Below are 26,113 nucleotides of genomic sequence, written 5' to 3'. Positions count from 1 at the left end.
AGTCCCTTGGGAATGTGAAGGTAAAAACTGTTTCCATATGAACTGTATTCCTCCACACATTACCTGCTATTCGTTTGACACTTAACTGAGAAATTTTAACCCACGTTTTCAAGGGAGTGGGCAGTGGCCTACACAAATTCACACTCTCCCATTGCACCTGCATTTGCTCTTGCACACAAGCATAACTAAATTTGCTTACACACAATGTGGAGTTGCAGTGTGGTTTACATATGCAAAGGAGCGTGTGTGGGGGTGTGCATATACCCTCCTTGCATGTGCAAATACCTCTTTGCAAATGCTTCATTGCACATGCAAAAGTAAGTTTTTGCCCTTTCATCTGTTACAACTTCTGTTGAAAATGAGGGGCCTGATCCTGCCGCGCAAAAGACCTTACTCAGGCAAAGCTTCCAGCAACTTCAATACCAGTTTTGTGGGAGTAGGAATTTCTGAATCAGGCCCTTGGCCCTTTGGAGTTGTAAAAGGTTCTCTTTGAATCACCATCTGAGTGGCCTGGCCAACAGCCAGCATGAAGTCTGTGATGCTGTCTTCTTTGCTGTATGTGCTCAGCACCTTTGAACTTTGAATCAGATCACTTTTATTTAGGGGCTTAACCCTGGATTCCTGTCTCAACCTTTAGGCATCTAGGCCCTTGCATATAATATGTTGCCCTGATACCCCAGCACTGGGCATTTCCGCATTGCAAAAGTCAAAAATTACAAAAGAATCTATCAGATTGCCACTTGGAAACATGCCGTCAATTCCCATTTGTTGCTGCAAATTAACACTATTTGGTGCAGATCAGACTCAGGCTAAGGGGATGTCGACACTGCAGTCCCGGCGTGTGATTGCAGCTCATGGAGACATACCCGAGCTTGCTTTAATATTGCTAGTTTGGGTGCTGGAGCAGTGGAGCTCTGGGGCAGTGTTGGCTTCAGTGCGGTCTAGTCACCCTGGTAATTACCCAGGTTCCGGGCAGGCTTGGAGAGCGCAGGCTGAAACCTATGCTATCATGGCATCACTGCTCCAGTACCCGAGCTAGCTAGATGGAAGTGGGGCCAGCTCCAGGCACCAGCACAGGAAGCAAGTGCTTGGGGCGGCCAATGGAAAGGGACGGCACGTCCGGGTCTTTGGTGGCAATTCAGCGGCGGGTCCGTCGGTCCCTCTTGGAGCGAAGGACCCGTCTCTGAATTGCTGCCGAAAAATGAAGCGGCGTGGTAGAGCTGTCGCTGAAGTGCCGCCGTTTGTGGCTTTTTTTTTTTTTTTTGGCTTCTCTGCTTGGGGTGGCAAAAAAGCTGGAGCTGGCCCTGGATGGAAGCTAGCTCGGGCAGTCACACTCCATGACTGCAGTGTGAACATAGCCTAAGAGATGCAAAATGTAGTTTTTAAAGCCAACACTGATCCTCCCAACATCTCTGTGAAATTTCCCCTGGGGCACCTGAAACCGTGACAGGGGAAGTGACTTGTTCATCGCTATGCAGTGAATGCCCTGGGAGCTAGCACCCCAGGTCAGAGGTTTAGACCTAAGACTACCTAGCTTCCAGGCCTGTATGGTGTCCACTATGCTACTTCCGTGGACAGTAGTTCCCATCAAACCCACCCGTTCCCCAATCAAATGGGTGTCAGAGACATCACAGTTATCTCCCGCACGGTAAACAGCAGACACTGTATGCACCTGAAATGTTACAGGGAACAGACACACACGAGGTGGCAGAATTGGGTGCAGGTAAAAGGGAGGAATTCTAACAAATTGTTGTCAGGCCGAACAGAAGAGAATACACCTAATCCCAGCTGAGCTCAGGAAGAGGTTGATTACTGAAAAGCTAGTCCCCTGCATTGATATCAGTGGAGTTCAACAAATCGTCAGTTGTAAGTTAGGACAGCATGGCGTGCAGTCAAGAAATGGCAGAGTTTAGTTGTGGCCTGAAGAAGCAGCACACACACAAACCTGAATGTAACCTTGTGAGCCTGTAGGTAGGAGGCTGAGGAAAGGTCAGAACAGCATCATGTTCTCACTCTTGCTAGTTTAAAGGAAAACATTACAAATTCCTTTGGTGCTGTCCCCATCAGCAGGAACTGGGGCTAACATGCAAGAAAATGTCATCAAAAGAGAAAAATAACCCACATATTCCTCTGATTTGATTAAAACTTCCTCTTTGCTTTGCAGGACAGGAAAGGAACGGAAAAAGGCAGACAGGTATGCGCTGGATTGTCAGGAGAAAGCCTATTGGCTAGTGCATCGAACACCTGTAAGTAGAATACCGTCCTCCACAGCTGTAAAGTCTATATTGGAGGTATAGGGTCCAGAGAGCTCAGCTAGGAGCAACTTCCTGCACCTTTAAGAAGGTAGCTTTGGTTGTGCTCCAAGGTTGTGCTTGGCCAGCTGCCAGAAATGCAGAGGTGCACTTAGAGGTGAAAAAGAAACTTGAATCCACTCTGCCTACTAACTTCCCAAACCCCTGAGACTTGCTCTTAGAGGGGAAGTAAGGAACTACTCACCACATCATCCATGCTGCGAACAGAGAATCCTAACTGCCCTCGTCCTCAGGGGGCTGTTATTTTGGAGGCATATGTCACCAGGGTGTTTCCTGAGTGAAGCCAGGCTGGTCCCAGCGTGCTGTCAGACTCTGACATGTACCCAGGAGATATACTCCCTCATCCCAGTCGTAATCAAAGAGCCAGTTTATTGGTGTATACTGAGTAAGTGGCCAGTGGAGAACCCAGCTGTTAACATACAGGGATGCGTCAAGTCTGAGGCAAATGTCAGCCGGTAATTAGACCTTTGCTTGCAGATAAAGCGCTTGGTGGGAGACTCTGCACCATTGAAATACTTTGGCCCCAGTTCATCCCCGATGCAAACCCTTTGGCTCTACCAGGGCTGAATTTGGTTCTTTTGGTTCTAATTTAGACTTAGACTAAGTACTTTTTCCTGGTCTGTTTCTCCATATTCCCCAGAAGAGCTCACTACTGAGATCTAATTAGTGACTATTATCTAACTGTGATGGAGCTCAGGTAACTACTCAAAAATCACTTTGTGCCCAAGGCAGACATAACAATGGTACCATCCTGTCCCTTCTCATTGCCTATATCAAGGTGTGTCTCCTCTATATAGATTATTGCTGGATTGAGCATGTTTTTCCCTATATACGTGCCCCTTGATCTCCAATGGCTAGATGTCTCTGGATCTCTCCGGTTAAATCTCTCCTGGATTGTCTCCTGGTGTTACGTCTGCTTGGATGCTTCTTGGTTACCCCTTCTACAGATGTCTCTTGGTCTGTTGGGTGTCCCATATATATTCCCATGCACTCCCAGCCAAGCCCTATAGCCATCTCAGGAAAGATCAATCAGTGTTTTACCTTTTTCCACCAATTGGAGGAATTATTCATTAGCAGCAGATTTCTGCACGTGACTTAAGATGGTTTTGGAAAAGCAGACACAAATGTATTGTTGTTTCTTATTTGTAACAGCCAGGCATGCAGGATGTCCTCAACTACGGACTAGACCGAGTCACCGATCCCAATGAAAATAAGGTAAACTAGGTAAGGCTGCTTGCTTTCAAACTTACTGATTGTACAAGGACATGGACAGCAGGTAGATCTACATAACACTCAAAGGCTGTATCTGTGTGCTGCAATCAGAGGTGTGGACTGCACCTCTGCAGTATGTGTAGACATATTTGAACTAGCTTTGATCTAGGTTGCTCAAAGTACAATGGCAGCACAGACTAGTTGCCCAAGTGCATACCTGGCTTGTCCAGTCCATGTTGCTGCAGCTTCACTGCTATTAATACTCAGGTTAGCTGTATCAAAGGTACCTTGGGCATATGTTCACTGGCTGCAGTCACACCTCTGACTGCAGTGTGGACCTACTCATTCTGTGTGAATGGCACTGATGGATCTCCAGTGTTGCATGGCAACAGTTTGAACGGGCCATATCGAGCCAAATAACAACTGTAGAACTATGCCAGAACCAGAACTGTGAAGTCAAACCCATTTGATTTTCACTTCTGCTGAGTGCAGTGGAGTTACTCTGGATTTGTGCTGGTACGATGTGAGAGAGAGCAGAATTTGGCCCTAGGAATAGAATCTAGCAGCTTCACTTTGCTTATCAGTTTTTCAGTGGTTTCTTGCCACATTAGTTAAATCAAACAGAGTAGTGCTATTGATCTGAGAATGTAAATGAATGTGAATGATATAGTCCTGGTGTAGACTTGTCTATATAGCATTGGTTCTCAAGCAGGGCTATGTGTACCCCTGGCGGGGGTACATCAGCTCCTCTTCATATTTGCCTAGTTTTACAACAGGCTACATGTAAAGCACTAGTGAAGTCAGTACAAACTAAACAATCATACAATGCCTTGTTTATACAGCTCTGTATATTAGATGCTGAAACGTAACTACAATATTTATATTTCAGTTGATTTATTTTATAATGATATGGTAAAAATGAGAAAGTCAGCAAGTTTTCAGTAACAGTGCACTGTGCCACTTTTGTATTTTTATGTCTGATTTTGTAAGCAAGTCGTTTTTAAGTGAGGTGAAAGTTGGGATATGCCTGACAAATCAGACTCTGGAAAGGGGTACCGTAGTCTGGAAAGTCTACAGGACTAAGTGTATGCCTTGGTAGCTAGAACCGTCCTTATCTTTCACCCATGGCTCTGCTGAAGATGAACAGTGGAGACTGTGAGTCAATTACTGTTTATACTTGTTCTTAAGCTGAATATTTTTGGTAAAAAGGTGACGCATCAGAGAGCAGGGGTCAGCTTATAAACGGGTCTACATCAAAATTTGTTGATTTTAAACTCTATGGACTGATTTAATTGAATATCTAATACATTGTGTTTTGTTTACCTGGAGCATCTGCAGGCATGGAGCCCCTCAGCTCCCTGTGGCTGCAGTTTGCCGTTCCCAGCCAATGGGCGTGCTACCTCCCGCAGCTCCCATTGGCTGGGAATGGCGAACCGCAGCCGCAGGGAGCCGAGGGGCTCGATGCCTGAAGGCGCTCCAAGTAAACAAAATGCCCCAACCTGCCAGCGGCTTACCCTGATGGGCCAGGAGCCAAAGTTTTCCAACCCCTGAAATGTAGGGCTAGCTTATGAAAGGGTCATACAGTTTCTGCTACTTTTACTTATCTAGTTTGGCAGGTCGGCTTATAAACAAACAGGCTAATGAACGAGTATATACAGATTTCAGGTGGTCCCATATTTACATGCCTAGAGCCTCAGCTGACAGCACTTTTGGCCTGTGCTTGGTGAGCGAAGGCAGAGCATTTCTCTTTGATCAAAGGTGATGGTTGACGAAGCTCATCCTATCTCCAGTAAACTTTTCATTTTCATAAAGGCCCTTAAACATCTCCGCTATCAGACACAGATCATTGCTTTGGGCTAGTGGGTTCTGTTGCTATGGCGACTGAAACGCAGAGGAAAATGCTAGGTTTTAGTATTTTCTCTTTTTGCTCTAAGTGAGAGCTACTGAAATGTCCTTTTAAAAGGAAATAAAAACATGAGTGGCTGTTGAGTTGGAGGATCCAAACAGAGATTGAAAAGAGTAATAAGGTGACTGTCCCCCACAATATTATAGCTAGCATCATGGAAAGAGATCTTTAGGTTTGCAGATGTTTTCAGACGTCATTAACCATCTGATGGCTATTCAGTGGCTTATGTGAAACGAATTAATGGTTCTCAGTTCAGTTCCTACTGGACGAAAGTCCCCACAACAAAAGAAACAATTCATTAGCACAGTTGACTCCCTTGTTAGCATCTCAGCAGAGAGCCCAAGGAGTGAAGGCCTGATGCAAAGCCCACTGAAGTCAATGCGAGAGTTTCCATTGATTTCAATGGGCTTTGATTGGGCCCTGAATGGGCCATGTGAACTTTGACACCCTCTCAGCTTTCTTGGCTCAAAGCTGGAGTATATTGGCAGGGTGATGGGAAGAGTATACTCCTATTGCCCCTGCTGTGCCTGCTCCGTAGATAAAGGAGGACTTTAGGCTTCTGAATTGTCAAGGGGCCCTTTCCACCAACCCACATGCATACAATAAGTCTATGATTGAAACCCCAGCCCAGTGTTCCCACGGTCCGTACTGCAATATCCGCACATTATCAGGAAAGATTTTACTCTTTTTAGTTTAGGGACAGAAAATAAGCCCCAGGGGCAGTAATAACAGGCAACTGCGAAGAAATCCAAAATTCGCTCTTAGCGTGCTGCAGGTCTAGAGAATGTCATGGACACAAGCGACCAATAATGAACACTAGCACAAGAGGCAAGGGAGCTGTGCCTCTCACTGTTCACATTATGAGCTGGATTCTCCACTCTTTTCCTTCACGCCAGTGTAACACCATTGTGTTGAGTGGAGTTACTCCCGATTAACACCAGTGGGAGATCAGAATCAGACCCCTCTCTCCCTGGGCTATACTGCTGCTGCTGCAGTGAGTGGAAGCCCTGCTGTTGGAGTCCCCTGGATATAATAGGGAGGGAGCGGTCGGCAGGGCTTTCTCTGGAAAGGCCTCCCACATCCGGTCCAGATTTGCTGGTTTTCAGGGCATCCAACAGTGCTTGTTTATTTCCCCTGGCCTCTGGAGAGAGGCAGGTGGATTGCAGTACAGCCGATGTCTGGGAGCAGTATATTGTTTGTGTTCGTAGATGGGTTAAACTCATTGTATTGCTCTTCAGTTTTCGTAATTTTTACATCATCAACAGGAGGCTCAGAGCCTGTCTGTGGGCTCGTCTTATTTATTCTAAATCTACAGAAGGAAAATACAGAAATGAATGAAAACGAGTACTGTTTGGTAGGTTGCTGTAAATAACTGAGAGCAGCTCAGAGAAGGAAGAGGGTGAAAAGAGAGGAGTGGAACAAGAGAAAGGGGCAGAAGGAGAGAGGGAACAGGAAAGAGAAAAGTGGATAGGCAGAGCAGTGGGTGTCTGGGGGAGGGATAGCTTTGCAATTTTGGGGGGTTTTGCTAAAAAGCAAACATTTTCAATTTTGAACAGCCTCAGTTTTTCAACAAAGACCTAAACATTTTAGATGCAAATGGGAGTTTTTGAGCGAAGATTTCCATTTAGTTAAAAATCTATTTTCCATCGATCCAACATGGATGAAACTCTTTTGAGCAGCTCTAGCAGTTTGGGGGTCTAAGCTGCGCCTCTGGGTGGTTATCTCTGGAAGTTAATCTTCTCCATGCAAAGTGGATAGGATGCTTCCTGTTTCTATTTTTACATTTCAAAGTTTGATTGGAACTAATGCACCAGAACAGTCAGCTGAAACACAAAACTTTTCCGGCATCTGAGTAGCAGCTTTTCTTGCATTTCACTTGCTGCATATCTCATGCTGCCTTTGGAGCTTTGTCTCGAGCGACAGGGCTGCGTGTGTGCTGCTTGAATGCCCATATAATCCTCACAACGCAGAACCTTTTGTAGAGCATGTGACGGTCAGATGAGACTGGCTGGAGCCTTTCACTAATTGGCATTTTGATTTAAGCCTAGAGGGACATTAAGCTTCTGCACTGGATAATTGTGATAATTCACTGGTTGATGGGTATTACTCAATTAATCCGTTTTACACTCTTTAAGGGAAAATGGTAAATGGCCCTTGGCTGCTGAATGATATTCCTGTATAAATCCGAGTGAGCGTAGGATTTATCTCTTTGTCGGAGATGGTGCACGGCAGGTCGGGAGGGTGATTCTGAGTTGGAACGGGGCCTGTATGCGTAGTGGGTTGGGAAAAAGTGGTGGTATGTTTAGTGGGTCTCTGAATTCAACCTAGTGGCTTGCCTCTGTGGTACATTCACACACGGCAAGCCAGGGGGTGAATCTATGATGCACTAGCTGCTGCACAGTTGTTGGCCATGCGGACCCTATGCCCACTTACTTAAAGTTCCCTTGTGCACTTTGTCATACTCCAGTTCCAAGGAGCAGTATGTCAGAGCACACGAGGAAACTTTCAAAGTGTGGCAGCAGGATCCACGTGCCCAGTGAGTGCCTGGCAAGCTAGTTCACAGTAGATTCACACTCTGGCTTGCTGGGCACTAAATCGCCGTGGAGACAAGCTGTAAGTGGCAGAGGAGAGCCAGGATGCACAGAGCGTTTAGAGTTGCTGGGATGGGTTTCTAGCAGAGACAGAAGCAGTGAAAGTAGAAATGCTGGGGTGGGAAATATTGGGGGAGGAAGCTAAGGGGAGCTAAGTGCAGCTGTGGAGGCAAGGCCACTGAGATTCCTTCTTTTGTTGTCTTAAAATGCTTAGTGTGGAATTAAGGACTGTAAAACACTGCCAGATTGACAGCTCTGGAGGCTGACGCCCTCTCCCTACCCACGTGACAGGTGCAGCACGTATCCTGGCAGTGCACATTTCCCCTGCTTGCTCCAGCAATGTCCTACTATTATTTCTAGTGGTGAGAGGGGAGACCATTCTCAATGGCCCATCCAGTCCTCAGCTTTCTCCTGAAACTCCGAACCAGGGGACTAATTACGCTGTTGACTGGTGACGTGGAGGAAGGCTTGTCCGCTGGGCACTGGACTGAGAATAGCAATTCACTTCTACAAAGCTGGGGGGAGAGATTGTGGATTTGGGGGATATGTTTGGGGCCCCACTCCAGGAGAAAACCAGGTGACCAAGAAAGAAGTTACTTCCTTATGGTTTCATGCCTTTGGGATGGTCCAGTTGCTGTTTCAGAATCGGTATGTTTAATCACAGCCCCCATCCCCGTGTGTAGGGTTGTGTGAATTTAGTACTCGGGAAAGCAAGGGGCGAATACAGCAGTCTAGAGCCAGGCACAGGGGGCATTGTCCTGCACGCCCCAGCAAAACTCCCACCAGCCTTTGGGAGGGGATGGGGAATCATGTGTTCCATACTGTGCCCACCTTTCAATTCATCCCAGATTCAGTGCGCTCAGCTACCATGCCATGTGATGCCCCTGGCACTGCCACCCATCTAGTTTGGACCCTGCCTTCTCCTATCTAGCTGGGACCACCCTCCAGTATAGCAGTGTGGAAGGGGGAGGGGCCACGACCCCTGACACCTGCTTGTGACCCTCAAATTGGGAATGGAGGAGATCCTAGAGGGCTCACTGTGCCAACCTCTTTACTGCGGTGACCCATGACCTCTTGCTGCAGGGCCTTCCTTTCCAAAGTAAGGTCACTGCCCCTGCTTCAGAAACAAACCTGTTTGTCTTGTCAGAGGCTGGCTCTCCCGCATCCCTGGCACACCCAACGCTCTCACTGAAGTCAGTGCAATGGGCATTCAGGGAGGGGAGGTTCCATCCCGAAATGTGAACTGAACACTCAGGACTACTTTCCAGGTGAATACTGCCAGGTGCTTAGGTAGGACGCTAGTGGTGTTACAACACAGACAGATTGGAGAAGAGCTTCGATTTATTTTCTGAAGACCAACAATGTCAATTTCATTCATGGATTTATTGCTCTAGGTAACATTTAATTTACTCTCCCCCCACCCTTTTCTCTTTCCCACCAGTTATTTGTTTCTCCTGCGAGTGGCATGGCTGCCTGCGTGCCTCTGAGGCCCTTGATCTGTTGCGCTGTAGAAGACTAGAGCATCTTAACTTCCATGAAAGCCGTCTACAACCATTCTGCTGAGCATCCTCCTTTCCTCTCTCCTCATCCAGCTGCGCTGTGTCTGTCAGAAATACCCATTCAGGATAATAAAGACCAGTGGGAGGCATAGGCGGCCATTGGAGGAGGCTTGCCCTGGCCCCTCCCCTTCTGCCCCCCCCTTCTGCCCTCCCCCTCCACTTTTGCCCTCTTCCCCCCGCAAGAACCCAAAGCACCCACCCCACGGCCCCCAGCCCCGGGCGGCAGGCCCTGAGTGCCAGGCAGCAGTGCTCTGTGCTCTGGGCAGCCGAGTGGCATGGCCAGCCCCGATGCTTTGGGTGGCATGGCCAGCCCCAGTGTGCTGGGTGGCAGCGCCCCCAGTGCTGGTGCTCTGGAGCCAGCCAGGCTATTCCCAGCCCTGGTGCTCCAGGTGGCAGAGCGGCACAGCCACAGCGCCCCCAGCCCTGATGCTCCGAGCAGCGTGGCCCCAGCACCTGTCACCCTGAGTCCCTGCGGAAGGCAGGCCAGCAGCCAGCCCCAGGCAGCCTGGGCCCACTAGGGCAGAGCACTGGGAACTGCAGAACAGGGCCTGGACTGTGGGCAGAGCGTAGGCGGGGCAGTGCTAGGCCGTTTGGGGAGGCAGAGCCTACCCCTGCCTACAATACCTGCTGCCCATGGTGAGGGAGCCTTTTATTTAATTTAGAAGATTTTTCTTTCTGATCTAATGGAGTCAACCCACTGATATTTCCTAAATTAACCACAGCAGCCACCCTCAGGCCTCAGCAAGTGGAATAGTTTAGCCAGCACTTGGTAAATTCCAAGGGTTCTGATTATGTCTCAGCGCTCCTCAGGAAGATAGTGAACTCCCATTATATATGAAATAGCTTCCGTTGGAATAGAACTGTAGCTCTGCAAAGAAGATGCTTTCTAAGGTAGTAGAAGTGCAGTGGGTTTCAGCCTGTCCTATGGGAATGGGTAGAAGCAGATGATTTTCTGCCCTCCATGGCTACAGCAATTGGATCTGAAATAAAGACGACACATGTAGAAATGTGAGGAATCTTTATGTGGCTTTAATAGGTGCTATTTAGCCAGCGGCACCCCCTCAGAACAGGAAATGTGTGCAAACCCAGGCTGATCTTTAGCCCCCACATGTAGTATCCTATCAGCTCTCACAGTACTTACAATGAACCTGATGCTGCATTGAAAGAAACGAGAGTTTTCCCATTGACATCACCGGGCCCAGAATCCGGCCCAATATGACAGACACAGTGGGTGCAGATTTCAACTAACAATTTAACTGTGTGCAGAATAACAGGCTTGTTGCAAATAATGAGCCCGCAGCCGAGGCTCAAGCAGATTCCCATTGTCTTCAAGTATTCCTGTACTAATCAGGTGATACCATTGGAGCTTTACTTTCCGACCCTGATTCCTTGCATGCTGCGGCCACCCACAGGAGTTTTGCCTGTACACAGACAACAGGAGCGATGTCCCTGTTTTTAATAAGCTCTCTCCTTCCCTGTCTTTCACTAGCACGTGCTACTTATCAGTCCCTTCCATCTAAGCAAGGCAGTTCTGTCCTCCATCAAATGCAAAGTCCTCCAAATGCAGATTAAGACCATTGGATCCCATGTGTGTAAAGATCTTATTGTACTCCGAGGGGTTGCATTTTCCCCTTGTGTAAGCCTTACTCTCATTCACATCAGGTCCTGCATGTATCTAGTGGGGAATCACTCTCAATGGTGCAGAAATTGTTTTTGCTTTTCCTATTAGCTTGTTTGTTTCAGCTGAGATCACTTTCATTGCAGCAGGTCAGATCTGTTCAGGATATTTCCAATGGATGTCTCTGAAAAAGACCTTCTCCTTCTTATGTCATGTAGGTTAGATCTGTGTTAGTACCACACGGGATAGGTTTGTGTTAGCGTCACACAGGCTGGATTTGTGTTAGCACGGTGCATGCTGGATGCTCTGCTGCATATCCCGCTCTTGTCACTGAGGTGGGGAGTATATCCAGTGGTGAGCTGGAGCCAGTTTCCACCAGTTCGTAGGAACCGGTTGTTAAATTTAGAAGCCCTTTTAGAACCGGTTGTCCCACGAGGGACAACTGGTTCGAAAAGGCTTTTAAATTTAACAAAAGCCCCAGCAGCTCCCTGCCCTTCCCTCAGCCCCAACTCACCTCACTCCACCTCTGCCTCCTTTTCTGAACGCTCCCCCGGCTTCTCCTTCCCCTCCCCGGCTTCCCGCGAATCAGCTGTTCACGCAGGAAGCCTGGGAGAGCTGAGAAGGAAGCAGCAGCTTCCTGCAGGTGAGCTGGGGCAGGGGTGCAAGGAGGGCTCCAGGCGCCACATGGCTCCGGCCTGGCCCCCGACCCTGACCTTGGCCAGCCGAGCAGTGTGGCTCCGGCCTTGTCCTGACCTCGGCTGGCCAGGCGGCACAGCTCTGGCCCGGTCCCAACCTTGGCCGGCCAGGTGGCATGGCTCCAGCCCGGCTCCTGGGCCTGATAAGCCTGGAGGCACAACTCTGGCCCGACCCCTGTCCCAGCCAGCTGAGCGCCCCGACTCCGGCCCCGGCCGAGCGCCCCAGCTCTGGTCGCAACCCCGGCCATGCGGCCCAGCCCGGCACCGACCTCCAGGCAGCGCGGTAAGGGGGCAGGGAGAAGGGAGGGGGTGTTGGGGGTGTGGATTAGTGTCAGGGCGGTCAGAGGACAGAGAACAGGGGGATTGAATGGGGGCAAGGGTCCCGGGGACAGCAGTCAGGAAGGAGCAGGGGTTGGATGGGGCGATGGGGGCAGGCAAGGGCAGGGGTTCCAGGGAGGGCCATCAGGAATGAGAGGAGCGGTTGGATGGGGCGGCAGGGGGCAATCAGGGGACAGGGAAGGGGGGTGGATGGGGCAGGGGTTCTGGGGGGGGGCTGTCAAGGAACGTGGGGGGTTGGATGGGGCAGGAGTCCCTGGGGGGGGTATGACCTCATGGGGTGAGGAGGAGGGAACCGGTTGGTAATATTTTGGCAGCTCACGACTGAGTATATACTGTCAGAAACAGCTGGTTGTGCACATTTTCTCCCTCCATATGTGTAAAAGGGTGCTTGTGTGCAGCTGGAGAATGGTAGTTCTCTGATCATAGCAAGCAAACATGGCACTGGTGGTCTGAGGGGAGTATGCAGCAGTCAGGAGAAAGCAGAAGGAATGAATTCTTTTTTGGGGGGTGGGTCAGAGGTGTCCAGCACCTGGCCCCTGGATTGGATCTGATGTGCTGGACATATTTCTGTGACCCACACGGCGTGTGCAGATTCTGAATAATCTAAGCTTTTGTTTAAAAGAGAAGCATCTAATCCTCATGTCTGCAAATTTAACTTTCCAAATGGTATTACTACAGCCCATCAAAATTGTTGCCAAATCTTTAAATTAAGGGCCCAATCCTTTAGCCCTTTTCCAGGCAAAACTCCTGTGAAGTGCAGTGGGAGTTTTGCCTCAGTACAGATGCAGCTGCCAAGGTCAAGGCTGAGGTTCACTGGCGAGAGTGTGGGAGAGAGGGGGACTTGTGCTGGTCTTGTCCATCCTGTACTAGCTCCGTGGACAAAGGACTTGGGGCTCTAGGGCTGCCAAGCCAGCACTTTTCGCAAGTGCTCTCCTCCCACAAAGCAATCCATGGCATTGATTCTCCCACAGCGTTAATTAGATGGGATAGTTCTGGGCTGCAGCTCCCAAGATCACGCATGGTAGATTAGCTGCATGACTTTAATGGGAGACTCGGGGCTAAAAAGCCTACGCAAGGGTTTAGAGGCTTGCCTGGAAGATCCCTGACTTTACCTGCCTTTCCTTCTCTCTCCTCCGGTTTATTCAAGACAAAATAACTGTGCTGCGCTTCAAAGGAAGCTGCGTGAATAAACACCCAGCAGTTAATTTCTTGCCTTGAGTTGCTTGTTCAGTTGTGGATGACATATAACATAGTCTGAGCTATTCAAATCACAATTTAACCACCTTTCCACCGCAGATATTGTTTCTGAGGCTTTTTAATTGTGTTTGTATTTTGCAATGTGTTGGTTCCTGTCTCCTTTAACTAGTATTGAATGATCTAATCAGTGTCTGCTAAATGAATCTATTTTAGCTCAATTAGAATAACGCTGTAATTGAATATACATAGGCTGTGATGGAGTAGGGGGCACTATACAATACTTACATCTATTGGAACCACGTATGGTCTGTAGATGCACTTAGCATTAGAATCATAGAATCATAAAAGATTAGCGTTGGAAGGGACCTCAGGAGGTCATCTAGTCCAATCCTCTGCTCAAAGCAGGATCATCCCAGCCAGGGCTTTGTCAAGCCTGACCTTAAAAACCTCTAAGGATGGAGATTCTACCACCTCCCCAGGTAACCCATTCCAGTGCTTCACCACCTCTTAGTGAAACAGTGTTTCCTAATATCCAACCTAGGCCTCCCCCACTGCAACTTACGACCATTGCTCCTTGTTCTGTCATCTGCCCCCACTGAGAACAGTCGAGATCCATCCTCTTTGGAACCCCCCTTCAGGTAGTTGAAGGCTGCTATCAAATCCCCCCTCACTCTTCTTTTGTGCAGACTAAATAAGAATTGATAATACTCTGATTAGATGAGCTGCTTGGATGCTAGTCTGTATTTGTTTTCAATTGTAATGAGGGTTAAATGGGAGAAAGGTGCCCAACAGGGAATCCTGTAACTGCATTTTCTTCTTTTAAAGAATAGTTTTGAGTACCCACCCAACTTTAATGCTTTTGCTTTGTTGTTTTACAGAAAAAAAACATTGATGTTTATAGAAGAGAGGTAATTTGACCTTCACTTCTTTGCAAATATTAGGTGTTTGTCTATTATTATTGTTGGAATTTGTGCTGCATTAGTGCCCAAAGATAGGTGCTTCTCATACACACAGATCATCGTTGTTCCTTCCTCCAAAAGCTTTCAGTCTAATGCATTTTCAGGAAGTGTTCCGGCATTGCACTGACATCATTGTGAGCAGTGGCGGGAAAGCTCTCAGCGTGTAAAAGCACTCCCACCGTTGCTGAATGCTGATGGAGCTGTACCAGTGGTAGAGCTGTGATAGGAAATATCCCCAAAGTTGCTGGCATAGAGACAACCAAGTAGCAATGATAATCGCACACCTAAATCCTCCAGAGCATCTGTAGGTAATCAGACTCATTGTGCAGACAAAAGTGCCATTGTAGCTATTATTCCATTATTATAGAACCTAGGGAACTCCAGCTAATTACTTGCACATTATAGATCATTCTCGAGACATTTGAAAAACCCTAATGAAAATAACTGTGGCGATAAAATAATCCAGTGACTCTGGGACTCCGTGGACACCCTCTTGTTAGGGATGATGCAGAAACTGTTGTAATTGTCCTACTATCTTGCAGAAGGGATGAAGTAGATGATAACCAGTTTTCACCCAAATGACTGCAATTCTGTTAACTACAAAACATATCTGTGCCTCTTAGATCATGTACTATCAGCAAGTCATCATGAAGTCCACAGTGAAGTCTTCTGTCTCCCTTGGAGGGTAAGTTCTGATTCCCTTATGCCCATTCATTAATTAGTCTTAAATTCTCTTCCGTTAATGAGATGATTAACCTATTTACTCTGACAGCTGGTGACTCACTAGGCCCGTTAATTGCATGGCCTCATACAGTGTTCTTTAGACACAGTCTCTCAAGGCTGTGTAATAACTGGATTGGAAACTGGTGGTAAAACCACGGTCATTCATAAAGCAGAGAACGCTCTGAGTCCCAATCCTGGCATGAAGGCTCAGTTCTGCAATGGGAGCTTAGCCATAAACTGAAATGGGAACAGGGTCAGGTCTTTCGTTAAGATTCCAGTTATAACCAATGGGAACTTTGACTAAGCAGGGACTGAGAATAGGTACCCTATCATATTCATCACTACCACCACCATTGTTTTGACAGGAAGTCAGTATCATGACTAGTGAGGCTGAAGGGCCGTGAAGGTAACCCAGGTTCTGGGTTAAAAGGAAAGGATTATTTGGGAAAACAGAGTGGAACAAAGCCTCATCAATAAAGAAAACTCTCTGGTTTCTGCAATGGAAAGCACCAGAACTACCAGTATGTTAGACAGATAATGTGTCTGGTGGTGAAATCCAGCTGTACAGTATCAGAGTGCAACAGCAGCTTTTCACCATCAGCTGGGTGTCAGCGTTCTAGTTCCCGATGTGGGTGTTCCGCAGAATGCGGTGAATGAAGTCACTTGGGGGCGCGTCTACACTGCCCAAGCCTCCCAGCCCGGGCCCACAGACTGGGGGTTGCGGGGCTCCTACTGGCGCTCTCTAAATAGTTGTGTGGACAGTGCTTAGAGGCTGAGGCTGGAGCTCGGGCTTTGAAGCCTAAGGAGGGGAATGGGCTTTGCAGCTTTAGCCATGAGGTCTACACAGCTTTTTTCAGCGTGGTAGCATGAGCCCCCAGAGCCCGAGTCTTTTGGCTCGGTGCCGTGGACAGTGTAAACAGATCCTGGTTGTCCCACATTGTTAAAATTGGGGGCTGAAAGCTGCTTCTCACAGTAGGCCAAGTGATGGACTGTCCTCACTCCCCATTGGGGTCTTTCCCAAACGGATCCCTGATCATGCCAATTACCTGCTGTGCTCTCAGAACAGAGAGGCTCTTGGGATGGGAGACCAGCGAATTACAAAGCACGTTTACCAAGCACTGCTGCTACGTGACCTGGTGCTGGAAGTTTAGATGGCATAAGATCGCCAATGATAGACTCTGACTGACCAGCCAGCCAGACCGTCACAAGGACTAGCTAGATTTGATGTGAGTAATGCTTGATTGGCAAAGAGGTCACATCCCTTTGGCATTTGCCATGGAGATGATGATGCCCAACCTCAGACATAGGTCACTTATTTTCTTGGGTGCTGGCTGGTGACTCTTGCCCACATGCTCAGGGTTTAGCTGATCGCCATATTTGGGGTCGGGAAGGAATTTTCCTCCAGGGCGGATTGGCAGGTGCCCTGGAGGTTTTTCGCCTTCCCCTGCAGTGTGGGGCACGGGTCGCTTGCTGGTGGTATCTCTGCAGCTTGAGGTCTTCAAACCATTTTTGAGGATTTCAAAAACTCAATCCTGGGATAGGGGTTGTATAAAATTGGATGGGTGGGGTTCTGTGGCCTGCCTTGTGCAGGAGGTCAGACTAGATGATCAGATTGGTCCCTTCTGACCTATGAGTCTATGAGTTATGTTGGAGTCCAGTCCAGGCACATCAAGCCCCACCAGCTGTTTTGCATATAGTGCCTCCCTCTCTTGAGATTTTACTGCAAGTCTTGTGAAATTTGGTGTTTTGTCTTAAAGCTCCAGCTCTTGGAATCGTGATGATATCAGACTATCTCTGTTTTCATTTAACAACCCCCCCCCCAAGTTTCTGTACCTCATTATGGAGGAAACCTGAGAATGTGACCTCTAGAGGCTCTAAACCCTTTTCCTCCAAAATGTATTACAGGATATTTAAATATTCATGAGTTTAAACCAATCTCATGATGTGGGGTAGGGGCTGGTCACTCCGTAATTTTGAGTGCTTGGGATTGGCAATGCTGGGACAGGGGCAGTTATGGTCCTGGGAGATTCATCCATTTTAAAGAGAGATGTGACCGTTTTTGATCATCTAGTCTGACCTCCTGCCTAACACAGACCAGAGAATCAAACAACCGAAAGTGCAGGGGGACGGTGATGTGTCACAGTGGGATGGTATTTGGAATTGCACACGGACAAGTCCTGCCTTCTCCTGGAGGTGTGGAGAGCACTCAGGCCATGGGACTGGTGCAGCCCTGAGGATCTGGGAGGCTATGCACCTCTTACCCAGCAGTGAGTGGCTATGGAGGAAGACAGGGAAGGACAGCAGGGTCTCAGAGCCCAAGCCCAATGACCTTCACACGTGGAAGCCACTGTTTCTATCACTGGGCTGAAGCAATCTCCATGCATTGGCTGTGTGGCTGCTCCATGCCCTCTGGAGAGGATTCCTCCCCTCCCCTCCCCTCCCTGCAATCCACCTGGTACTGAGCCATGTTACCTGGGAGTGGATTCCCCCAGGTGGGTGTGAAATGGTCACATTCTAGAGGAAGGCCTGGAAGGGCCAGTGGTTATAATGGGGGAAAGGAGTCAGGAGTTCTTGTTGTGTGCTTAGCTTGCCTCTGCTTCTGTCTCCCCTCTGTGGCCTTGGGCAGGTCACATGTGCTGCTCTGTGCCTGTTTCCCAGTCTGTGAACTTGCCTACCTCCATGGGGTGCTGTGATGCTTAATTAGCTAACATTTGCTGATGAAACTCTTCACGCAAGAGTGACTAGCCCTATCTCTATACTGGGTCAAAACCAGTCCCTAGAGCCAAGCTTCCTTCAGCTTTGAGGAAATGTGGACCTTGAGCCAATCTCAGAGATTGAGCCTGACTCTAATCCTTATTGGTTAGGGCAGGATCAGTCTTCAGACAGTATGCACACATCACAGTGCTTTATTGATCCTGGAGGAGCTGGAAATGCACTGTCTCCTGAGCTGATGGGTTCAGATTTGCAGCTCGATTAGAATATATGGCTTGGACTGAAAGATGTGAGCGCAGAATGCCTTGGCATTTCCACTGAGAAGATAGTATCAAGTGTGCTGGTGTCAAACCCACAATACGCTATGTGCAGCAGCCTTGTATAGTTATAGGATCTGTGCCAAGGTATCTGTTAGCATCACTGGTGTGGACAGCATGCACCCAGCTTTGAACACGTGAGAGCAGTGTAGCCTGGGATGAATTTTAAACACAGAAACCAGACGAATTTTTCAAAAGTGAAGAAGGGGAAAAAAAACATTCACAGCGTGTTAATGAAATTGGTTGTAATTACAAGTCTGGCCGGCCCCTGAACTGGAGGTGGCACATTAAATATTTCTCTGCTTTGCTCTTACTAGAACAGAAGAGACTTTGGCTTCATACATAAAGCAGCTCAAAGTGCTCTACAGAGTAATGAGCTATACAGTGGAGAGGAACACGATAGCCAGCTGGGGCATGCTCAGCCATGTCCCATTTACCCAGGGTTCACTGAGACAGGCTGCTGGACAGAACAGCCCCTGGGAGGGAACCCATTGCAGCAAAATTAAAAAGATACATTTTTGTAAGGCAACTGCTCAAGGTCCTTCTTGAAGTTGTCCCCGAAGTCCATCAGTCAGGTTGTCTGGATCCCAGTTCAGGTTCCTGCAACATCCATTTTCCTTTCTGTCTGCTCCTTTCCTCTCATATCAAAGCAGCAACCATACTGTGAGGGAATCTGAGTTCCTGATTCCTGGGTTCTGTTCCTCGCTCTGCTTCTGAAGTCACTGTGTGACCTCGGGTGCATCTTAAGTTCAGCTCCCAAACACTGGGACCCCCCCAAGATCACTGGCCACTTTTGAAAGACAACATACAGACCTGCATTTGGTGCGTGTTTTTGTGGTGTGTTGTGGCTGGATGGGAAGAGATTCATTGTTCTTATTAATTATTATTTGCATTGTATTAGTACCCAGAAGTCCCATTCAGGATCCGGGCCCCATTATATATGCACTTAGAAAGAGGTCCAAGCCCTGTGTAATAATTTATAAATATGTTGGTTGAAGTGCTGCCTGCAGCCGATCATCTTGGTTTCATCTGAATTATTTTCAGGCTTGTGAAGTACAGTGAACAGTTCCTCTCCAATGATCCTATCATGTCTGGATGCCTCCCCAGCAATCCCTGGATAACTGATGACTCTGAGTTCTGGGAGCTCAATGCAAAGCTGTATGTATTTACTCTCCCGCCAGCTTGTGGCTTACAAAGCCTTTACGTTGCGGGATATTGAAAAAAAAAAAGAAGCATTGACCTACTCATGATATCCACTCTCCTGTGATAAGTGGCGATGCTTTCCTATTCTTCGCGTGTGAGGTAGCTTGACAGTGGAAAGGTCAGTGGTCCCTGGGCAGTTTTGACGTCTGTACTTGCAGTATCATCTGCCTTCTCTTTAAGTGTAGTCTTCCTTAATGGCATGGGAGTTCATAAATTCATACCATGCCTCTGGGCCTAATTCTGCTCTTGGATGAGTGTGAGGGGCTCCCATTCACCCAAGAGAAGAATGTGGCCAATTATGAGCAAGGGAGCAGCCTTAGCTAAGTTATAGGTGTGGACCCCAGTCCTGAGATCCTGGGCAGTCAAAACTTCACCAGGAGATTTCCCTGCCTAAGGACTGAAGCATCAGCCCCATACAGTGTGTCCCCTGACAGATCTATTCCATTGCAAGTGCACACATGAACTGGTCAGTTAGACTGAGTACACCGCTGTGTTGTGTTGCTGGCGGGCTGCAATGATATTTTGTGTTGGATTCTAACCTCATGCCAATGTAAATCAGCAGTAGCAAGCCAATGATGCAGCACCAGTACAGAACTGGTGTAAATTAGAGCAGAATTGTACCCTCTGACTGTCATTCCTGACCCCACTGTGCAGAAGGTTGTTTAATTGCCACTTACCTAGTGGGCTGACCTCAGGAGCTCATTACAGCAGACCAGAAAGCAAACAGTGCTGGGAAATCTCTTGGCACTGCAGCGAAGGCCGTTCTGTTTTTAATTAATATGCCCAATCCTGCAGTGAACTGACTCCAGAGAGAAATGGTGGTGTTTGTGCTCAAACCTTTGCAGAGTGGAAATCCCTACCAGGATGCGCGTGGAGCGATGGGCTTTTAATTTTAACGAGCTGATGAGGGACCCGAAAGGCCGGCAGAACTTCCAGCTGTTCCTGAAGAAAGAATTCAGTGGTGGGTCTGTGTTCCTGTCCCTCTCCCATCACCCTCTCAGCATCGCTACAGCATATTTACCACACACCGTGGCAGCTGACGGGGTATTTTTAAAAAGCCATTGCCTTATAATAGGGGCAGTGATCTGAGACAAAAATGGGAAGTCTTAAGAAGTGACGTTGATGGCTGGGGAGACAGGCATGCAATACCATCTAGTGGCAGAGGACATAAAATGCAACGGCAAAGAACCCACTCTGCAAAGTGAGCTGGTTTGTTGACAGAGCACCAAGAAATCAACTGATGCTAATAAGAAATTGCACATGTCAATTTTATATGAACTTAGGGTGAAATTCATCCGTGTGCAGAGAGCCATCAAAAAGCCTACACCAAACAGAAGGCCTCAGGGTGACTGTCATAATAGGAGAGTTTCAGGTGCATGGCCAGCAAATATTGAATCAAGTGAATTCAATTGAGGGTTTTTATTTCACTCAGCCATCATTTTCTTTGTCCCTCTCCCACCCTTGTCACTGATCCCTCATTATTCAGGAGAGAACCTGGGGTTCTGGGAAGCCTGTGAGGACCTGAAGTATGGAGACCAATCCAAGGTCAAAGAAAAAGCCGAAGAAATTTACAAGTGAGTGTTAGGACGCCTTGGTTTTCAGTCCATCTTCCTGATGTGTTGCCATCCCCATCCTTGTCTTGTGTTGCTCTCCTCTAGGAAAAGTGTAAAGCTGAGTATCTGCCAGGATTTACTTTGGGAGCTGGCATGAAGCTTGCATGTGGGATAGTCCCGCTGTAGGAAGGAAGCCCCTTTGGATAAAGAAAACAAACGTTGTTTTATTATAAAGCAACTTTCCCCCTCCTCTATGCACCCAATGATTCATACAAAGGAGAGAGTTAGTCCTGCTGGAAGACAAAAGCGCTGGGTTCTGCCTCAGTCTTATTCTGTGATGCTCAGCTTCCTCTATCCAGTCGGGAGAATGGGGAGGGTATTATGTCTGGACTTCTCATTAGTGTCATAAGGCTTCATTCATTAATATTTGTGAAAGCGCTTGGAGCTTTCCAGATGAGAGGCTAACCCAAAGGCCATTGAAGTCTATGGAAAGACCCACACTGGGTTTTGGAGCAGGTCCTGAGTGCAAAATATTGTTAATACTGTAAATTGTGGCATCAAAGCATGTGATTGTAGGTGGTCCTGAGGCGTTCATTCTGGCAAAAGGGAGGTTTACTCCCCTAGGGTATGACAAAGAACCAGTGGTGAATTCTGGCTGGCAGTTGGATGCACTTTTCGTTCCATCCATGGAAGCAGAATAGTCTCTGTTAGTTCTCACCTCATGAAACTGACTGTTTCTGGTTTCAGACTCTTCCTGGCTCCAGGGGCAAGGCGCTGGATTAACATTGATGGCACAACGATGGGCATCACAGTCAGAGGTCTCAAGCACCCTCATCGCTACGTTTTAGACGCTGCTCAGACTCATATTTATATGCTCATGAAAAAGGTTTGTCATTTGTTTACAAATCCGGAAGGCATTCCAGCTTGTCCGTGCCTTTCCATGTCTCTAGTTAGTGGACAGAATAAGGGCTATGAACTAGGGAGTCCCAAATTCAAATCTTAACTCTGCCACTCACTCACACTAAGCCTTGGACAAATCACTTAGCTCCTCTGTGGCTTCTTTTTCCTATCTGACAAGTGGGGATGATAATACTGTCCTAGATTATAAGGCTAGGAGTGACCATTATGATCATCTAGTCTGGTCTCCGGTATAACACAGGCCACAGAACTTCCCTGAATTAATTAGCATTATGAGTCTATATTAATCCGTTTGTACAGCACTTTACGGTGCTATCTGAGTGTTAATTGTCGTTATTGTTTTGTGGAATTACAGATGCCCACCCTATTGCATCCCAGATCAGGTCAACATGTGAGAGGAAGCCCCTTTTAGCATAGTGTGTTCCAGCGATAATTGTGGGAAGGTTCAGAATACTGGGATACAAATGGGTGAGGTGCCATTTGTACCAAGAACATATGCTGTGGTGCTGCCCCTGAAAAATACCTTTTTTGTCCTGTGTTTTCATGCACTTTCCCTTTCTCTGTAGGCAGGCACCCTATTGTAGATCTGATGTTTGGAGCCATGACTCACAGATAGATCAAGTCAGTGCAGTCCATTAAACTACGGTAACAAGAAATACTGCCCCAGCTGAGACCTCCCCTCACTTATGGGCTAGACAGGACACTTAGAAAAGAGGGGCACTGGGGGCCAGATCTGCATCGGGGGAAAACTGGCATTGATGTCAATGGAGCTGTGCTGTTTTGCACCAGCTGAGGACATGGCCTAGCACAAGATTGTGAAGTCACTGCCATGATAGTGAGGGGACCTCTACACTGCAGTAAAAGACCCCTGGCTGGCCCAGGTCAGCTGACTCAGGCTGGAGGGCTCCAAATGGCAATGTAGACGGTCAGGCTTGGGTTGGAGCCTGGGCTTTGAAACCCCACGAGAGAGGTAGGACTCAGAGCCCAGGCTCCAGGCCAAGCCCGAACATCTGTTTTTAGCCCCGCAGCCCAAGCCCTGGGAGCCTGTGTCAGTGGACCCGGGCTCTGAGACTCGGGGCCGTGGGTTTTTTATTGCAGTGTAGACATAGCCTAAAAGACCTTAGTCTTGAGCTAGGCTCATCAATCCCCTTTTCATTCTGAATTCTCCATCGGGGACTTTCCTGTGGATTGAGAAGCTGCTGGTTTTAATGAATAAGATCTGCTGGGCAGGATTTCTAATTTCTCAGCCTCACTGGCTCCTGAGCAGCTGTACTCAGAGATGATTTTAATTAGGCTGTTTGCAGTCCATAACTACCGGTTTCCCTTTTTCCCCCAGTAGGACTCTTACGGTCGCTATTTAAAGTCTCCAATATACAAGGAGATGTTGGCCAAGGCCATTGTGCCCCAAGAGACAGTGAAAAAAAGGCAAGTAAATTGGGGTATAATTGTGGGCAATGTACTTTTTTTATTGTACCGGGGATACAAAGAGCCTGAGTTTCAGCAAAATGACTGTGATTTAGACATTTGTCTAATTAAAGTGGATTTAAGTCTTGCTGATTACCCTGTTTGTGTGTGAACCCCGTGGAAATGGCTTGTGTGCAGTCAGAGCCTATCTGGCAAGTGCTAAATCCTTTTTTTGTCTATTGCGTCTGCATGGAAAGGCTGTGACTGCTGAGCTAGTAATTACCTGTCCCCAGAGAGGTGCTGTACATCAGGCCTGAGAGAACCTGTGCGGGATAAAGGGATCCCATCCAAAGCCCTCTGGGTTTTAAGGTGAGATGGGGTAACTATGTTCTGCTCCATGGCATTTGGCATTTGTGTGCTGTTAGCGCTCACGGCCCTGCACCCGGGTAGCTATTTACAGCAGTGCAAAGCAGAGCGGAGTAATAGTGTCTGACACTCCCTTTTGCACTGGTGGGAACGCTGGCACAAGGTGCGAGGCACTGGAAAATCCGGCTCCACAAGACTATTTCCAGATCAAATGCTGACTTCTCGTATCAGCTGCCACAGCAGTTTCAGGGACTTCAGGCAGCCTGGTTTAAGTATAGGCGTCTCATTGGGCCAAACTTGCCACGTCGGAGCCAAAAGGGGTGGCTGCTGCCTCTGGGACAGGGAGCTCCTTTCTGTGCCCCTGACAGCCCATAACCCAGCAAGTAAGAAGGAGGGGGTCTTACAAGCTCTGCTCTCATAGGGCCTGATCCAAAGCCCATTGAAATCAATGGAAAGACTCCTGCTAACTTCAATAGGCTTTGGATCAGGTTGTTACTGGGGGCCGCCACTCCCACTGGCAAGTGGTGTTAAGGCCATTGAGGAGCAGATACAGATGCCAGATTACCCCAGGCTTCCAGGAAGTTGGGATCCCTGACAGGAGATTGTGTTCATCTGCAGAGACACCAGCTCTTGATTTGTTCTTGTGCCTTACCAAGCTGTGCAGAATCCTGGTCCAGGGCCCTTCCAGGTAGCACTGCAATAGTAGATGATGATTGATCAGGATTCTTCCCCCCATCCCCCAGCAGATGCAATGTGCAGCTCTGTAACACGCCCAGCTGCCACCACTGTCTTGCTGCCGTGCCGCACATCCCGGAGAGGTCGCTTGTAATTCTGGCAAATGCATTCATGTTTGCAGCTAGCTGCTCCTGGGATGTAGTATTCATACTTCAGACAGCATCCAGCGTTTGCTGAGAGAGAAAAACACATCAAAGGCTGCTTATCTGAGACTTGTTTTCATTGTTGTTGATAATGGTTCCATCATGGAAAAGCAAAGGAAGTGGAGAGAGAGAGAGATCTGTGCATCACAGAGGACATGAAAGCTCCTGTGTAAACAGCCAAAGAGGGCCATCAGAGCATGATGTGCCATGCGAGCAGAGGCTAGAGAGGAGCCTTGCTCTAGGTCTGCTCAGGATGGCGTAAGGCAAAACTCCTCAGGAAGGGAGGGAAGTAATTTGCAGCCAAACAGGCAGTGCATTTCACTACAGAGCGGTTAGGGCGGGGTTTGAGCATTGGTCTAACTGTGTTTCTCCACCTTTTTGATACCAGGGACTGGCTAGCTGCCTTCCTAAACTGTCAGGGAGCTCTCATGGACCGACTGTTGAGAGATGCTGGTCTAACTTCCCCCATTGAAGTAAATGGTAAAGTGCCCATTGATGTCACTAGCAGTTAGGCCAATGTAGAGAGCATTCATCCATCATTCCCATCCCTTCTAGCACATTTGATGATTAAGGACGTAATGGCCCCAATCTTAATCCCATTGAGGTCAGTGGCACAACTCCCACTGACCTCAATGGTTCAGGCTCAGTGTTACTTACCTTCCGATGTGTATAATGGAGGGGTTTGCTACTCCCATATCTTGGGCTTGGAGCAAGGACCCTTTTGTTCTGCTGGCAGCTCTGCAACTGATTTGCATGGCTTCAGTCCATTCACTGAGGCCATGTTTGCTTTTAAAATGGGCACGCTCCATACACCTCTTACTTTGCACATGCATTTTCCTAATTGGCACAGTGGTGGAAATGGCACGTGAACTAACGCACATTTACAAATTAGGCTCTTCGTCTCTCTGTATCTCAACATATCCTTCTGTGAAATGGGTATTATGTCACCTGTCTCCAGGGCTGGTGGAATTCATAACCAGCTGCTGTTTGAAAGAGCCTTGAGATCCTTAGCTGAAAGATGCGATCAAAGTGTCAAGTATCAGCATCATATGTTATCTCATATATGCACTGCCTTTGTTCAGACGCTGTGACAGGAGTCTACACACACATCTAATGCATAGCCTCAGGGATTTAATTGAATGGGCTGTTTCTGTAATTGGTATTGCTTCTCTACCGGGGGCCATCTGGATGCTCAGGGATTTCAGCCCAGGTTCTGCTTGCTCAGTGAATTGCTGTGTTATTTGCTGTGTATCGAAAACAAGTCTGTTACTTTGGAATAATTGGCACCAGCCTAGGGAAATTTAGGGGTTATTGTTGGACTTGGGGTGGTGTCAGAATTCAGGTGTTTCTGTATCCAGTGTCCTCTCTAAGAGATTCTAAATGAGACAGGAGAGGGGGCTTGCTACTATTTTACAGCCATTTTCCTTGGTTAGGGCCAGATTCTGCCACCTTTATTCGTGATAAGTCAGACCTTCCTGTGCAGATAGTTCCACTGATTTCAGTGTGAACTCAGAGTGATTACAGGTGGCAGAACTGGGCCCTCATTGACTAGAGTTGGACAAAATATTCCCAGCACAATTTGAAATCTGTGACATTTGAGCAGTTTGGCTGATTCAAACCTGGTCCCATTTTCATGTCGTCTTCATGGCAC

General features: G+C 47.9%; 1 protein-coding gene across 2 annotated transcripts in view; it reads left to right on the top strand.

Annotated features, from left to right (window-relative positions):
* Positions 1–26,113, top strand: part of RGS9 (regulator of G protein signaling 9) — a 67,105-nt gene that overhangs the window by 29,533 nt on the left and 11,459 nt on the right. For both annotated transcript variants that reach the window (XM_050920652.1, XM_050920653.1), the window contains exons 8-16: positions 2,165–2,246; positions 3,465–3,527; positions 14,308–14,337; positions 15,012–15,073; positions 19,185–19,298; positions 20,189–20,304; positions 20,830–20,917; positions 21,644–21,782; positions 23,154–23,239. In XM_050920652.1, the coding sequence (XP_050776609.1) occupies positions 2,165–2,246; positions 3,465–3,527; positions 14,308–14,337; positions 15,012–15,073; positions 19,185–19,298; positions 20,189–20,304; positions 20,830–20,917; positions 21,644–21,782; positions 23,154–23,239 (780 nt within the window). The remainder of the gene's footprint in view (positions 1–2,164; positions 2,247–3,464; positions 3,528–14,307; positions 14,338–15,011; positions 15,074–19,184; positions 19,299–20,188; positions 20,305–20,829; positions 20,918–21,643; positions 21,783–23,153; positions 23,240–26,113) is intronic.

This window comes from Gopherus flavomarginatus, chromosome 12 (assembly GCF_025201925.1).
Source record: "Gopherus flavomarginatus isolate rGopFla2 chromosome 12, rGopFla2.mat.asm, whole genome shotgun sequence".
In the NCBI taxonomy this organism is placed as follows: domain Eukaryota; kingdom Metazoa; phylum Chordata; order Testudines; family Testudinidae; genus Gopherus; species Gopherus flavomarginatus.
This window is presented reverse-complemented; position numbering and strand designations above follow the sequence as displayed.